At 48.2% G+C, this 13,239-nt stretch overlaps 1 protein-coding gene across 1 annotated transcript in view; it reads right to left on the bottom strand.

Moving 5' to 3' along the window:
• Positions 1 to 10,553, bottom strand: part of LOC119919755 (rho GTPase-activating protein 7-like) — a 102,559-nt gene extending 92,006 nt beyond the window's left edge. Inside the window, exon 1 of the mRNA XM_038740423.1 lies at positions 10,424 to 10,553. Within this exon, the coding sequence (XP_038596351.1) occupies positions 10,424 to 10,538 (115 nt within the window). The 5' untranslated portion in view covers positions 10,539 to 10,553. The remainder of the gene's footprint in view (positions 1 to 10,423) is intronic.
• Between the last annotated feature and the right edge of the window lie 2,686 nt (positions 10,554 to 13,239).

Raw genomic sequence — 13,239 nt, 5'->3', positions numbered from 1 at the left:
AATTGAGAAGCAGCATGGCTTAGCGGAAAGAGTGTGGGCTTGGGAGTCAGAGGTCATGGGTTCTAATCCCAGCTCTGCCACTTGTCAGCCATGTGACTTAGGGCAAGTCACTTCACTGTGCCTCAGTGACCTCATCTGTAAAACGGGGATTAAGACTGTGAGCCCCATGTGGGACAACCTGATTACCTTGTATCTACCCCAGCGCTTAGAACAGTGCTTGGAACATGGTAAGCGCTTAACAAACACAAACATTATTATTATTATTATTATTCAGTAGGGTTTCAGGAGGGCCTAGAAGTGATTCTCTGCTGAACTGGATTGGTTCACGCCTGGCAAGTAGTATTTGAACATTTACGATTGAGAAACAGCATGGCTACATGGATAGAGCTCAGCCCTGGGAGTCAGAAGGACCTGGCTTCTAGTTCCGGCTCTGCCATTTGTCTGCTGTATGACCTTAAACAAATCACTTCACTTCTCGGAGCCTCAGTTCCCTTATCTTTAAAATGGAGATTAAGACTGTGAGCCCATGTGGGACAGGGACTATGTCCAACCTGATTACCTTGTGTCTACCCCAGTGCTTAGAACACTGCTTTACTCATTCATTCAATTGTATTTATTGAGCGCTTACTGTGTGCAGAGCACTGTACTCATAATAAGCGTTTAAGAAATACCATCATCATTACTATGTTTGCCCCTGCAAACTGCTGGGAGTGATAGTCCCGAAAGGCTAGAGGACTCTGTACCACTGCCAAACTTCCGCCACCACTTGACAGTGCCCCTGCCCCAGGACCATGCCCCTAGTCCAAAACAGGACGGATTTCCTGGTGCCACAGGGGCATCCCAACCTGGCCAACACCTAACCCAATTCAGCTTTGGTGAGGTCAGGCCCAGCTCCTGAAGCCCAAAGGCTGGGCCACTCCTGGTGCTGCTCTGAGTCCAGTGCCCAAGACGGAGTAAAGGCAGTGCGGAAGATCACAACTCCAGAACTACATGGGCCTCTTTCCAAAGACTGACAGCTAATCCCAGGAGAAGCAGAGGGAACAGTGAAGGCCTGGTATGATACCTGTGAATGAAATTTTTCCAAAAAGCAGACCTTTCCATCCCTGGGCCTGGGCAGCCAGAAATGATCCCAGAGAACTGAAAGAAGAGGAACAGTCATCAGCTGAAGCTGCTTGGGTCTCTGGGGCTTCCCTGACAAAGCCTCTCCTTTCCTCTTCCCCCACTACCTTCTGCGTCACGCTGATTTGCTCCCTTTATTCATCCCCCCTCCCAGCCCCACAGCACTAATGTACATATCTGTATTATATTTATTTATATTAATGTCTGTCTCCCCATCTAGACTGTAAGCTTATCGTGGACAGGGAATGCATTTATTGTTATTTTGTACTCTCCCAAGCATTTAGTAGAGTGCTCTGCACACAGTAAGCACTAGGGAAATACAATTGAATGAATAGTTTAGACAGCTGCCCCCGTGGACTCTCAGAAGCCAGATGGTCAGGATCTAGACAGTACACATGAACCTCGGGGCAGGTCAGGGTGGCAGCCCAAGAGATCACTGTCTTCCCTACTGAGAACTGCAGTGGGGAGGCCAAGAAGTCCCCCTTCCTAAGCACCCTGGATTAGGCCCCGGTTTGCCTAGCGCCTGGGAAGGGGCTTCTCTCTGGCCCACACCTTGGGAACCGGCCTCCCTGCATCTTGAACAGTCCCTGAGAAAGGCAACTAGCTGATCTCTATCTCATATAAGGACACTTACAGGCTGCTAAGTAGAGAAACTACAAGCTACATAAATCTCTTTCAGTTTCTGGAGAGATTAACACAAGAAACGTGTGTCAGCCCTGGCACGCAGAGCCACAAAAGACCCAGAACGTGTTTTCAAGAAAAATATTCCTGAAGCCAATTTCAGTAACCAGGCCATTTATTACTGTCACAGTCAATGTGACCTCTATTTATTTTACCGAAGGAATGTTTCATTTCAGGGCAGAGGCGCCCACCGCCTCCCCCAGATGAGGGAAAGAGTGATTTTGGAGCTGTAGGGCACGCAGCCATTCCTGTAGGAAAGGGTTAGGTGAATTTCTCAGGAAAATTGTCCTTCATCTCCTTCAAGAGTAGAATGCTGATACCCAGGGATCCCTGTGTCTCGTTGGCCTGAATACCATAGTTGGGTTAGTGTTTCACAGAAAGTTCACATAAGAAATGGCTTCCCAATGTAGCGAGAGTCTGCCTGCACCAAGCCCCCTAGTTGATACTTGCCTGAGCTAATAATTATAATAATAGCAATTGTGATATTTGCTAAGCACTGTTTGCCAGTCACTGTACTAAGCGATAGGTAGATACGAGATAAGAAGATTGGACACAGTCCCTGTCCCACATAGGGCTTACAGTCTAAGAGGGAGCGAGACGAGCGAGACCGGGGATTTTATCCCCATTTTACATGTGAGGAAACTAAGGCACAGAGAAGTTAAGCAATTCACCCACAGTCATACAACAAGTGGAAGAGCCAGGCTTGGAACCCAGGTCTGCTGGCTCCCGGGCCCAGGCTTTTTCCACTGGGCCGTGCCTCTCTCAGAGAGAATCCAAAGCCCAGAGCAAAGATAAACTCCAGAGGGGGATCCAGCCAGCAAAGAGACTTCAAGGAAGAAACCCCAGAAAGCAGACACAGATATCCAAAACATAGAATCCAGGAAAGCCCCATCAGGGGTCAGTCAGTAACCCTCCTCTCCTTACTGTGCCCTCCCAATAGGAAGAGAGCTTTGGTACATAAGATGGGCAGGGGAAGCAGACTGTACACTGATCTACCAACTTGTCTAGACTGTAAACTCCTTGTGGACAGGGATCATGTCTGAGTGCTCAAAAAATACCACTGATTAATCAAACCATCCAGACCTCAGTGACTAAGCACCCTTTCAGCGTATATCGATTCCTCCCTGACCTCTCAGCTTCAAGCCCTTCCACTCCTTCCAAGCCCTTCTACAAAATCACCTCTAGGATTCCTGGTTGAGTCTCCTCAGCCTCTCAGTTCTGCCATCCCATCAGGCGTCTTAACACCCTCGTACTAATCTGTATGTTTATTTATTCACTTTGTGCCTTTCATCTATTTCTAGTCTTCCATTCTTGACTATGGGATCACTTTCTTTTGTGCTTCCACAAGTGTCTCTGCAGGTTCCATGATGGCAAGGCGACTTTAATTTCTAGAGTTTGCCCCCCCACCCCACCCCAGCCCCGACCAACCCATTAGTGTCCTCTCCTACCCAGACAGTGGTCAGAAAAGTCCCATACTCCCTCTGCCCCTATCACTAGCCACTCCATTTCTCTCCCATGTGTACCTAACTTAACTGCATCCCCCCGCATTCCCCCATAGTTTCTTCAAAGGCCTCCCCACACTAGCCAGCCCTGCACCCACACCCAAACCTGAATACTGTGGCTTCTTGAAAAATGCCATTATTTTACTGCTGCTTGCCCTTTCTCTCAGACCCACAGCGTGGGCTCTGCAGTCTTCCAAAGTTTCAGAGTTGGTTCCAAGCTTGGTTGGGGGGTATGGCATCCCCTTCCAGAACTCTCTGTGACTCAGTCTTATCCTGCACCCTTGATGGTCCCAGGAGATGTACGCTGTAACACTGGAAAGGGGCTGGTAGTGGTGGCAAAGTACAAAAATGAAAAAGAAAATCAAACAGGGTTGGTGTGGTTGTGTGTGTGTAAGACTAGGCCGACTCAGGAGGGAAGGGTAGGGGTCGGGTTGGGGAGGGGGGGGGGATGGTGCAGATGCAGGGAGAAGGGAATCATTTGCAGAAAGATCAAAGGAGAGAAAATTTTAAAGAGCCATGGGTAGGGTGCCAACTGTCCAGTTTTATACTGAACGGCTCAATTTTCATCGTCGGTCCCCCGTCCACTACAGATACTTCTTCGTACAGTAAGCTCTCAATAAATACAATTGAATGAATGAATACCGCACCAGACAACTTAACGCCCAGTCATTTTATTTTAAGCATCAGGCTCCCCTCTGCCTTTTCCTTTCTCACCTGGTTCTGTGGCTCAGGATGGTGCCAATGTTCAGAGGGGCCTGGGAGGGGAACACAAAGACCCAACAACAGGTGTAGGGCCAGGAGCCCCCTCAGGAAAGCATGGGCTCTTTGAGCAGATTCTACAAAATGGTGCATGTGATGTGATGTCTGACATCAGAATGCTCCATGGAGGGTAGATACCACGTGTGTGTATCCATCCACTAGCTGCAAGAACAGCCAGTGACTACCCCTAATGTGATGAGGGCTGGCTGGGCAGCAAGGCGGGTGGGAAGGAAATGGGAGGGTGGTAGGGCTTCCCTGGCCACAAGCCAGGATGGGGAATGAGGTGAAGTACAGGGGGTGGGCCTCAGTGTGGAAGTCTGTCTATCTTGCTTCGACCAGAGATAAAAGTGGCACATTGTCCTACAACCCCTCTTCACAGAAAATGTGCTTAATAGATACATGGATCCTAATGCTGTTTAAACTGGTCCCTGGAATTCATTCATTCGTATTTTAACCACCCCTTATTTTCAGACTTGAAGCTTCTGGCTAGGAATCATTGCAACAACTTTTCCTAATAGCCCAAGAATCTTTCTCTGGCTTCCCTTCTTATATGTCCAACCTCTGGACTGGTGCTCAGCTTTCTTGGCAGAGATGTTCGGGATATGAGGTTGCAGTAGTGTTCCAGGATTTTCCTGCTTCATGGGAACAGGCCATGAGGAATCCTGTTCTCCTGACAGGGGGCTGAGATAAAATTGGACGGAGGAAGCCAGCCCAGGCCAGCCCTGGAACATCTGCAACCAGATGTGCAAAAGCCACAGGGTGTGGCTTACGAGCCATGAGTTTTAGGTCCACCTGTCCTAAATAAAGGCACAGAAAAGGAGAGATTTTCCTCTCCCCCATCCCTCCCACACCCGTAATGCACAACTTACTCCACTCCAGGCCAGCATAATGCTGAAAGTTTCCATTCCTCGGTCACCCTGCTGTGTGAAGCAACATCACATGAGAGACAACTTTTCTTCTATGGTGGTGACCTCATTTAATTGAGCCTTGCAGGTAGGTTTCTAAATATATTCATGGCATCTGTACGGTATGGTATTTGTTAAGCGCTTAATATGTGCCAGGCAGTGTACTCAGTGCTGGGGTCGATACAAGCAAATCGGGTTAGACACAATCTCTGCCCCACTTGGGGCTCACATTCTCAATCCCCATTTTACAGATGAGGTAACTGAGGCACAGAGAAGTAAAGTGACTTGCCGAACATCACCCAGCAGACAGGTGGCGGAGCTGGGGCTAGAACCCATGACCTTCTGATTCCCTGGCCTGTGCTCTGTCCACTACGCCATGCTGCTTCTACCAGCCAAAACATCCCCTTGCCCTTTATCCACATCTCAGCAATAATGTATCTAGTGGATTGGAAGGAGGAGGAGGGGCCTATAGAAAGGCAGAACCAAGGATTTTAAATTTCTGGCAACCTAATATCTTACAATCCCTGCCAAGTTTCTCTTGGACCTCAATTATTTAACTGATTTAAAACAGCATTATCAGCCCTCCTCACCCCTCTCCAATATATCAAGCTCAGTATTCACTCATTCAGTTGTATTTATTGAGTGCTTACTGTGCACAGATTACTGTACTAAACACTTGGGAGAGTACAATACAACAATAAGCAGACACTTTCCCTGTCCACAGCCAGCTTCCGGTCAGTATGCGTTGTTCCTTAGAGTGAATAGATATAGGTCTTTGATATTCAAAGATGACGCTGCTGACTTGGTGGTGCTACTCATGCAGGCCGATATAGTTGAAAAGACCAGTGGAATCTGGACACCCCACTGGCATTGTTTACAAGACAGATGCTTGTTGCACTCTTTTGGGTTTGTCTCACATGGGGGTGCTTCTCCGTTTTCAACCGTGCTGCATCTCATCCCAATTCCCATGAAGACTTTGCTGTAGGAGAGCCAACCCTCCTCCATCTTCTTTTCATCAGGCTGGTCCATCTTCTGCTGTGGCCTCCCAACAGTCAATGTCTTGCCACCTTGTTTGACCGTGGGCATCACCACCTCTTCAAAACAATTTTTTTATCAGGCCCTCTAGAGTTGAATTGGCCTCTTTAGCTACTCGGATACCCTGCTGCCATCCATTTTTCTTATCCGACCCAGCGCCAACTAAGTCGGCGGGAGTGTTGCTTCAGTACTGTTGATCTGAGTGGGTTTCAGGACCACACTGTTGATAGCCTTGTCCTGCTAGTTCATGTTGAGTCTGGTTCCTAGTTGAGGCTGAAGAAAAGGCTTGCAGGAGCTGGACTGTGATTTCTGAAGTAGGTCCAGGTCTCACAGCCTTGTACAGCAGCCTTCTACAGATCTTCATATTGGTAGGAAATGAAAACCTATTGTGGCTACACTGTGTTCTTGAAGCATACCGAAGGTCATGCTCACCTTTTGGAGTCTGTTTTCAATGTCTATCCAAGCACAGTAGACAGATCACTGCCTGGTAGTGGAATTAAGTGACTACTTCAAGTTCTGTGGAGCCTGGAGACTCCGGAGACTGAATCAAACTGGACAACAGTCAAGAAAACACCGGTGTGAGTCCCTAGAGAGGGCCCAAAATATTGACCCTTCGAGAGAAGCAGTGCGGCTCAGTGGAAAGAGCCCGGGCTTTGGAGTCAGAGGTCATGGGTTCAAATTCCGGCTGCACCAACTGTCAGCTGTATGACTTTGGGCAAGTCAGTTAACTTCTCTGTGCCTCAGTTACCTCATCTGTAAAATGGAGATTAAAATTATGTGAGCCCCCCCGTGGAACAACCTGATCACCTTGTAACCTCCCCAGCGCTTAGAACAGTGCTTTGCACATAGTAAGCGCTTAACAAATGCTATTATTATTATTATTATCCAGAGATCTTCCCCATCAACATCTCTGATTGCGGGACTGGATCGAGCCCTAAGGGGAGTTCTGGGCTGGCATTTGGTGCTGACATTTTGCAAGGAGTTTGGGCATTAACCAGCCTAGTCTTGGAATCAGAGGAAGAGAAACCATGCTGCGGTTTTTTGGTATGCCAGTTCCTGCCTCCTGAGACGGCTCTGTTTGTGAGGCAAGCGTGGTTGTCGGGTAAAGGAACACAAGGAAGTGCAGAATGCTCATCCCTGGCCCGAAACTGCTGACACTCAGGGTCTTGCAGAAAGCACATGATTCACAGTGGATTGGTCCAAGATCACCACAGCAGCAGAGATGCGAGTGTAATCCCCACTTCTTTTTCCAAAACTCTATCCCCCAGCTCCAAAATATAACTACAAATCTACCTTTCCATGAAGCCCTCCAGATTTCTGAAGTCTTTTAGGAGTAATTCCAATTTCAACCTTTATGCATGACTCCCCAAACTTTGTAAACCCCTCCTCCAGACAGTGAGCTCTTTGTGGGCAGGGAATATGTCTTCCTATTCTATTATACTATCACAAGCACTTAGGACATTGCTGTGCACATAGTGAGTGCTCAATAAATATGACTGATTGATTGATTGTTTTTTCTAGCTCATATTCAAATGCTTTTGTTCTAGTCTATGCTTCTAACACCATGATGTAGATCATTTTGTCCCTGTCAGTCCAGGCTCCTCCATTAAATAGTATTACCAGAGTGGCCAGTGTGTTATTTGTACCACAAGTATTCATAAAGCACCTATATAGAGCAGAGCACTTTATGAGATGTTTGGGAACATACAGTAGAAGGAGGCATGGCACCTGCCCTCCAGGAGAGCATAATCTAAGACAGAAACCAGACACTGCTGTATGCATACAGCAGAACAAGAATGAAAACAGCTATAACTCGTAAAAATGGAAGTGAACAGAATTTTTTTTTAAAAAAGAATAAACCAACATTCACCTAAATGCTGAGAGGGGCTGTTATGATAGCATATCTAGGGAAGTGAAGATTGGTTGGGAAATACGAATTTGACTGACATCATGGTGGTAGCCACCCCAAAATGAGACAGACAATACCTTGGCCAGGTTTTGGGCTCCTGAGTCAGCAATACCAGTCATGCCCCAGCTGGGACAGGGACTGCATCCAACATGACTATCTCATATCTACCCCAGCACTTAGTATAGTTCTTGACCCATAGTAAGTGCTTAATAAATACCACCATTATTGTTATTATTGCATGGATGTTAGCAAGAGGAAGAGGGAAGTATGAAGGGTGATTTCCCTTGGGATAGTTCCATGTGTGGCTCACCCAGCCTTTCCAATGGAAAACTCTATCATCATCACTGTGCCAAGCACCGGGGTGGATCCAAGTCATCAAATCACACAGTCTCCATCCCACATGGGTTTCACATATCACAGTCTCAAGCATTTAGTGCAGTGGCCTAAGTACTCAATAGATAGCACTGACTGATGACTACTTAGAATTGTGCTTCACTCAACTCTTAGGAGGAGCTAAGCTGAAGGAAAGACACAGAACCCTGGCTAATGAGGCTCTTTTGGGTGTTCCAATAATGTAACCACTTCCTTCTGGTGCCAGACAGTGATACTGCTCTGAGTCTGGGCTCCAGTGATGGGCTCCATCATCTTCTTTGATGTCCCAAACAAATCTCTTCCCAGTCACCACATGAGAAGGAACTGCTGCCTTTATTAATTCTAGTATAGACTAGCTACCTAGTCTAGAACACCTAGCTGGGAGCAGGGTCCTGGCTATTTCCCTGACCTGCTGGGTCACCTTGGGCTGTCACTGGTCCTCTTTGCATCTCAGTTTTCTCATCTGTAGAATGGGTGGGGGGGGAAATAAACCTTCCGCACCCCAGGAATAGAGTGTAAGGACAAAATAAATGATGTGAGAACTTGGGAAAAGTTAACAGAGCTTTAGAGGCATTCGGGGTATTACCTTCGTTTTCCCTTCTGCAAAAAGGGTTTGGGAAATCAGGTTAGAGAGCAGAGGGACAGGTCCCCTCTCCCACAGAAAAAGACCTGAGGGCTCCATCCTGAGAAACAAGGAGGAAGATGGAAGCAGCCACTGCTCTGCAGATTTCAAGGGGCTGATTTTCCTGCGGAGGCGGGCTGGTCTGTGTATCATCAGAGCAGGCTGACAGAGTTCCCCCCCCACCCCCCCACTTGCTCTTTCCCTCTCCGTGTCCCAACCCTCGCTAAGCCCACTCCAGGCCTCTAGCCCCTGACAGCTGAGAGGATGCACTCCAAGCAGAGGAATGAGGCTCCAGCTTCTACATCTTGCCTAGTGTTGTTTGTTTCCCCACTCTGTTGTAGCAACCACTCGGGGCCAGGTACCCTGCACAGGAGCCCGTGCTGGGGCCACGGCACTAGCGCTTGGGGTCGCCTTGGCACACGGCTCCTGATCGAGGGCTTGGGTTCATTCATTCATTCATTCAATCGTATTTATTGAGCGCTTACTGTGTGCAGAGCACTGTGCTAAGCACTTGGAAAGTACAATTCAGTAACAGATAGAGACATCCCTACCCAACAACGGACTCAAAGTCATCCGGCATCTCCAGTCTCTGGCCACAGGCTGGGGGTCGTTACTGGGCACAACATATCATATGCCCCCTGCCCTCACCTGTCATGTCCTGCTTCTGGGTGCCAGGAAGATACCCTTCCTAGCTTCTCTGTGCCTCAGTTACCTCATCTGTTAAATGGGGATTAAGACTGTGAGACCCACGTGGGACAACCTGATTACCTTGTATCTACTCCAGCGCTTAGAACAGTGCTTGTCACCTAGTAAGCACTTAACAAATACTAACATTATTATTATCATCATCCTTAGAGAAGCCGCAAGGTGTAGAGTATAGAGCCCGGGAGTCAGAAGATCATGCGTTCTAATCCCATCTCTGCCACATGTCTGCTGTGTGACCTTGGGCAAGTCACTTCACTTCTCTGAGCCTTAGTTACCTCATCTGTAAAATGGGGATTAAGACTGTGAGCTCCATATGGGACAGGGACTGTGTCCAACTCAATTTGCTTGTATCCACCCCAGCGCTTAGTACAGTGCCTGGCACATAGTAAGTGTTTAACAGATACCATTATTATTATTATTATTATTAATCTGCTTGTCCCGCAAGTCCCAGGAATGGCCAGCCCTGGGGAGCATTCTTCCTTGGGAAGGGTCTCTTCTCTAGTGCGAACCCCAAGCAGCCTGTGGGCTTCTCAGCTTGTCCCTTCTCCCCCAGAACCTCTGGAGGCTGCATCACCTCAGTTCCCTCATCCATAAAATGGGGATGAAGACCGTGAGCCCCACGTGAGACAACCTGATGACCTTGTATCTCCCCCAGCGCTTAGAACAGTGCTTGGCACATAGTAAGCACTTAACAAATGCCATCATTATTATTAGCATCCTGTGAGGAGGCTATGCCCCCTTTGAAGTCTGTCTGAACCAAAACCCCATCCCTTTCCCGGTCATCTCCCACCAACTGATTTTCTCCGGGACTGACCTGACAGCCGTCTCTCCCTCGCGCTCTTCCAGATCACCGCCCAAGCTCTGGTGGTCGAGTTCTTGAGGTGCTCGCTGAAGGACCTCTGGAGCCGAGACTGGCCCAGGTCTGCCATGCCTGCTCCCCATCCACCCCAGCCACCCTAAGCCATGGGGAGCTCTGGAAGGAAAAAAGCCAGACCAACCCACCGATATCCTCCGCCGCCCACCAAATGTCCTCTTTGCTCTCCCTCTGCAAAAGCTCAGGAGGTGAAGTCTGCAAGCAACTTGTTGTCACCTCTTGAGGAGCGAGAGAAGGGGTGAGAGAGAGCGCAACGGCAGGAATGAGAGAGAGAGCGAGAGAGCATGTGTGTGTGTGTGCACGCAAGGGAGAGTGAGTGAGAGAGAGAGGGACCGCCTTGTTCCAAATACACTGAGTTCAAGCCAGGCTGGAAGAAACAACAGTTTCTTGGGTTCCCAGCCTGGGAGAGAGAGCAAAGCGCCACTCTGCATCTCAGCTGCTTCATCTCTTACACAGTTTCATTCCTCCCACACCACAACTGATAAAGTGGTGGGTAAGTGGGAGACCTTGGTGGTGGAGAAACAATCCCGGCAGACCCCCTGCAGTCCTTTTCGAGATCCTCTCCCACGATTCAACAGCTTCCTCATTCCCGTGGCTCTCAGCTCCCCATTCCACTTCCCCCTTTAGTTGGAAAGAGCACGGGCTTGGGAGTCAGAGACCATGGGTTCTAATCCCAGCTCTGCCACTTGTCAGCACTCTGACTTTGGGCAAGTCATTTACCTTCTCTGTGCCTCAGTTACCTCATCTGTAAAATGAGGATTAAGACTGTGAGCCCCACCTGGGACAACCTAATAACCTTGTATCTCCCCCAGTGGTTAGAACAGTGCTTGGCACATGGTAAGTGCTTAACAAATACCATCATTATTACTACATCCAAGTTTGATGTAGCGTGCCAGGGTTGGGGTCAATGGGTGCTTTGTTGTGGTTGGAAATCAAGGCCTTAGTCGCCCCAGCTTCTTCTGGTTTTAGGGAAGAACTGGACCTTCTATCTGCTTTAAAATGACAGTCAAATCCCTTTCCAGCTCAGCTCCTGCAGGCAGGAGGATCTCTGGATTGTAGTGACCGGTCTTGAATAAACCAAACCTAGATCCCCTAGGGGGTGCCTGTCCATCCCCCCACTGGAAGGGGACCAGACCCTCTGCGCCCAAAAAAGAATGTGGATTTGGGCTCAATCACTGGAAAGTAATATGACCTAGTAGAAAGAGCACGAGGCTGGGAGTCGGAGGACCTGGGTTCTAATCCCAGCTGTGCCACGTAACTGCTTGTAACCTTTCGAAAGCTAACACCTCTGTGCCTGAATTTTCTTATCTGTGAAATAGGGATTCAATATCTGTTCACCCTCATACTTGGGCCTCGAGCCCCATGTAGGACAGGGACTGTGACTGGCCTGATTAACTTGTATCTACCCCAGCACTTAGAATAGGGCTTGCCACATAGTAAGCACTGACACCATACTCGGTGGAATTTACTGCAGCACTTACTGTGCACAGAGCACTGTACTAAGCACTTGGGAGAGTACTGTACAATAGAGAAAACATGGTCCCTGTCCACAAAATAGCTTGCAGTCTAATAGAGGTGACAGACATTAGAACACATCATCCTTTCTCCTAAACCCACTCCTAATTTTCTCATTTCTCACTACCATTCTCCATGTCCTAGAAGCCTGCAACTCAGCTTCATCCTGGACAGCTATCACCCTAGTACAAACTCTGGTTATATCGTGATAAGACTGTTGCATCAGTCTCCTTGCCTCCGGCCTCTTCCGACTCCAATCTATACAACACGCTGATGCAAGGATCACTTTCTTGAAACCATTGCTCAGCCCACATATCCTCACTCCAAACCCTCCACTGGCTTCCCATTTCTTCTGCAGCAAACCAAAGTTCATCATTAACTTCAGTGCTCTTAACCAACTCACTCCCTCATTTTTCTGGTCTCTTCCCTCACTCTTCTTCGGTTCACCCTCTTCATTCCTCCCAAGGTATCCTAATTCTAATAAATGAGAATAATAATAATAGTGCTTGTTAAGCATCATCCTAAGCCTGGGGTAGAGGCAAGGTAAATCAGGCCAAACTCGGTCTCTATCCCAGATGGGGCCCCACAGTCTAGGTAGGAGGGAGAACAAGTATTGATTCCCCATTTAACAGATGAGGAAGTCAAGTCGCACAAAAGTGACATGACTTAATAATAATTATGGCACTTGTTAAGCACTTACTGTGTGCCAATCACTGTTCTAAGCACTGGGGTAGATACAAGTCAATCAGGTTGGACACCATCCCTGTCCCACATGAGGCTCACAGTCTTAATCCCTATTTTACAGATGAGGTAACTGAGGCCCAGAAGTGATTTGCCCAAGGTCACACAGCAGACATGTGGTGGAGTCAGGATTAGAACTCAGGTCCTTCCGACTCACAGGCCCTTGCCTAAGGTCCCACAGCAGGCAACTGGCAGCACTGGAATTTGAATTCGTTCCTCCAGTCTGTAAGCTCATTGTGGGCAGAAACATGCTTATCAATTCTGTTGTACCGTACTCTGCACACAAGTTGCTCTGCACAGTAAGCGCTCAATACTAATGATGATGATGTTTCTCCTGATTCCCAGCCTTGTGCTCTCTCCCCTAGGCCACACTGCTTCTCCTGAATATAGTTCTTTACCCTTACCCCTCAATCTCCCTGTTGATGCTCTTCATGTTTAGTCCTCCCATTCTCCCCAAATCTCACAGACCACAGCTCTCCACAAGTTCAAATCCTGCTAAA

Source organism: Tachyglossus aculeatus, chromosome X1 (genome assembly GCF_015852505.1).
Source record: "Tachyglossus aculeatus isolate mTacAcu1 chromosome X1, mTacAcu1.pri, whole genome shotgun sequence".
Taxonomy (NCBI): Eukaryota; Metazoa; Chordata; class Mammalia; order Monotremata; family Tachyglossidae; genus Tachyglossus; species Tachyglossus aculeatus.
The sequence above is the reverse complement of the archived record's forward strand: the minus strand, read 5'-3'. Positions and strand labels throughout refer to the sequence as shown.